Source organism: Chaetura pelagica, unplaced genomic scaffold (assembly GCF_000747805.2).
Source record: "Chaetura pelagica isolate M959 unplaced genomic scaffold, ChaPel_1.0 scaffold493, whole genome shotgun sequence".
NCBI classification, from domain to species: Eukaryota; Metazoa; Chordata; class Aves; order Apodiformes; family Apodidae; genus Chaetura; species Chaetura pelagica.
The window spans coordinates 679,376-682,958 of NW_009952696.1; the positions used below are offsets into that span (position 1 = coordinate 679,376).

The window sequence follows — 3,583 nt, forward strand, 5'->3', positions numbered from 1 at the left end:
CAGCCATCCAGCCCCCGGGGAGCCTGTGCCGCCGGCCGTGCCTGGTGCCACACACCCACTGCGGGCACAGCCCGGCCCTCCTGAGGCCCTGGGAAGGCACAGGGGGGCTGCAGAAAGGGACCCCCTTGCCCAGTCCTTCCATGATGAGTGGGCTATACTCAAGAGGGTGTGGGGCTGCACCCCATCCTGACACCCCCCTCCTGACATTGCCATTCCGTGCCCCACTGGGGTTGGCTGCTGGCAGGGACTGCAGCCCGGGTTGCCCCTCACCCCTCCAAGCTGCCAGCCAGCATCCCATGTTGTGCTGTGACTGGTCTCATTGAGTCAGACTGGTGTGGGTGCAAGGCTGGCAGCTGAGGGCAGGAAGGAGCAGGACAGGGGGCAAGACAGGAGTCAAGATGGGGGTCAAAATGAGGGTAGGATGGAGACCAAGGCCGTGCCAAGAGCAGGGCTGTGGGAAGCAGGACCCCAGCACAGCTGCCATCCCTGTTGTCCCCAGGGAGCCGCCATACCACAGCAAAGCCTGGCGTGTGCCCTGTGGTGCTGCGGGGCTCCCTGGGGCCCTGTCTGGAACTGTGTGACACCGATGGCAACTGCCCAGGGACTGCCAAGTGCTGCACTACTGGCTGCGGCCACATCTGCAAACCACCCACTGAGGGTAAAGCCACCAGTGCCCACTGGGCCACAACCCCCCATGTCCCCTCCCTGTCCTGCCCTGGGCTGGCCCCCTCTGCCAGGGCTGGCACCCCATTGGCCATACCCAACCTCCCTAAAGGTTGCCCCTCACCATCACCCTCTGGGTGTGATGGGAGTGTGGGACCCAGCTGCTGTCCCTGTGGGGCAGGAGCCAGTGAGGAGCTCACCCCGAGGGATGCCAGCCCACAGGAGGTGACTCCCTCACCCCTCTCTCTCTCTGCATGTGCCAGCAGGGCCTGGGCTCTGTCCCCTGGCAGCTGATGGTGACAGGACAGCTGAGTGCCACCTCCTGTGCCTGCAGGACCAAGATTGCCCACCCAGCCAGAAGTGCTGCCTGCAGGGCTGCAGTCGGGTGTGCATTCCCCCACTGTGGGGTACGGTCCCCCAGCCCAGCACCTCCTGGGGCCCAGCAATTCATGGGCCTCTCCCCTGCTGGCTGCTGAGGGGGGCCCTGGCAGAGGCACCCCAGGGGCCGCCTTTCCTTGGGGCAGGAGCACCCATCCTGAATGGACCGCCTCATCTGTCACTTCCAGGCACAGCCTAGCCCTGGCCGGGAAGGACCACCCACTGCTCCCATCCCTGCACCAGACCCTCTGCACCTCCTGCAAAATGTCACCAGCATGATGGCACCAGCATTGCTTTGAAGATCCTGATGGGGGCCCCTGGCGCCCCCAGCCTCTCCCAGCCACGCCGTCAGGGCTGCACACCCCCCGCAGCACCCCCTGCGGGTTCGGTGCTCGTTCCCGGCAGCCCGGCAAACCCCTGCATCCCTGCTGGCCCGAGCTGCTTCTGACATATAATAAACCAGTACATGGCCACCATCTGCTTGGGGTCACCATCCCAGTGCTCTGCAGAGGGCTCCCGGAGGCACGGGCAGCCCTGGGGCAGGGAGTGGTTCCTGTTTCCATGAGGGAACCCTCCAGCCACCATCCCCCTGCAGTGACCATCCCCCTGCGTCGATGGCCACACTGATGTCCCCTCTCAGCCATGCACCTGAGTGCAGAAAGCAGTTCCCTTGGATTCCTCGCACCAAGGAAGGGCTCATTTGCATTGCAAAGTGTGAAAACCTGGTTGGAAAAAAAAGTGGGAGTGGAGGTAGATGGACCACCCAGAGAAGGAGGGGAGCAGCACCCACCTGCCAGAGGCTGTAGCAGCACCAACACGCTCCCCAGTCCAAGCTCAGCCTCATCACCATGCTGGGACAACCAGCTGGCCCAAGACACATCTCCCACCTCATGGTGCTGGATCCTAAGTGGTTCCATGCACCCAACTGAGCTAAGCCACAACTGTGGGACAGCACCCTGGCAGAGACCCTCTGGCTGCCCTCACTGCCACTCTGGGATGAAGCTGTGGGGCCCATCCTCAGCCCCCACCTTGGAGAGGCAAAGGGCAGGGGGGCTGAAGAGAATCCCAGGCAGGGGGTGGCAGACAGCTGTGGCAGGGCCAGGGCTGTGCACAGCAGGGGACAGTGACTGCCTGACCCCAGTTGCCCTCTGCAGCCCCACCGGTCACTCTGACCCCGAAGAGCAGCTCAGCCGGAGATAAGCAGGATGGTTGGCAGGGCACTGGTGGTTCTGGGAATTGCCCCTCCTCCTGCTCCTCCTGCCCCCCCTGTCTGCAGCACAGCCAGCCTGCCACAGCCAGCAGCCCAGCTTCAGCAGCCCTGCCATCCCCTCCACAGGCTTTAAACCCATCCTTGGCTCAGCCCTGGTCACACACATCCCTGGCAGCACCATGAGGCTGGGGATCTTCCTCCTTCTGGGAGTCCTCATCTGCAGGGCAGAACAGGGCACTGCACCAGAGGAGAAAGGTGGTGAGTACTGGCAGACAACAGCAGCAGCTGGCAGGCACAGGCATCCTGGGGCCATCTCCTTGCACCCCAGCCCTGCTGGGCCCCTACCATGTCCCCTCTATCCCTACCTGGCACTTGCTGGCAGGGACAGTCTCCCCTCTGGCTCTGCCCTCCCAGCCTCCACAGACCCCCAGCCACCTGCCCCTGTGCTGCCTCTGCTCCTCACATCTCCTGGCCCTTCTCCACCACTCAGCCCCCACCCAAACCCTGATGGAGGGGCCTGGGCTGCAAGTGCCAGTTCCTGGCACAGACCCCTGCTGCCAGCCATCCCCTGCCATGGGTCAATGCCAGGATGGCAGTGCGCAGCCACAGCCCTGCTCTGCACACTCCCAAACACCACCAGGTCCCTTTGTTTTAACCGAACAGCTGCTGTTTGGAGTGAAACCTCCGGCAGCAGCTCTGTTTGCAGCTCAAACAGCACAGCCTGGCCAGGGCTGTTTGCACAAACTGCTGCTCCCTCCTGCCCAGCTGGAGCTCGCCCACACCTGTGCCCAGGGCAGGGCTGTCCTGATTTTCCCTGCATGGCAGAGATGAGTGCGAGGTGCCAGGAGAAAGAGGGGGAGGCAGCAGCCAGGAGCACACTGCTTGCAGTGAGGATGCACTGGGCAACAGGATGCTCAGGACAGATCCCAACCTTCAGCTGGTGCTGGTTTGGTGCTGCCTTCCCCCAGCAGGGCCAGCAGTGCTCCCTGTGGCACTCACTGCCTTGCCAGGACAGCTGTGCTGCACGACACTGTGCTCTGCAGGTTCCAGTGTGGGGGTACAGCAGCCCCAAGAGCTGTAATTCAGGGGAAGGATCCAGGCCTGCTCCAGCTGGTCCGTCTCCTGCCCTGGCAGCAGGGCTGCCCACGCCCAGGCTCTGCCCAGCAGCCCTGGGCGATGCCATTGGCTGGACACAGCTGTGCTGACGAGGGAGAGTCAGCATGAGCACTGGGGCCCCAAAGGGCTGAGCTCCTGCCAAGACCCTGCCCCCCAAGGCTGTGTGCCCCGCAGAGGGACCCACTCCCGGGGATAGAGGGCTGGAGCTGCCCTGAC

The 3,583-nt window shown here is 63.9% G+C and overlaps 1 protein-coding gene across 1 annotated transcript in view; it reads left to right on the plus strand.

Annotated features, from left to right (window-relative positions):
* Window positions 1-3,583, plus strand: part of WFDC3 (WAP four-disulfide core domain 3) — an 8,253-nt gene that overhangs the window by 989 nt on the left and 3,681 nt on the right. The window contains exon 2 of the mRNA XM_009994019.1: window positions 930-1,070. Within this exon, the coding sequence (XP_009992321.1) occupies window positions 930-1,070 (141 nt within the window). The remainder of the gene's footprint in view (window positions 1-929; window positions 1,071-3,583) is intronic.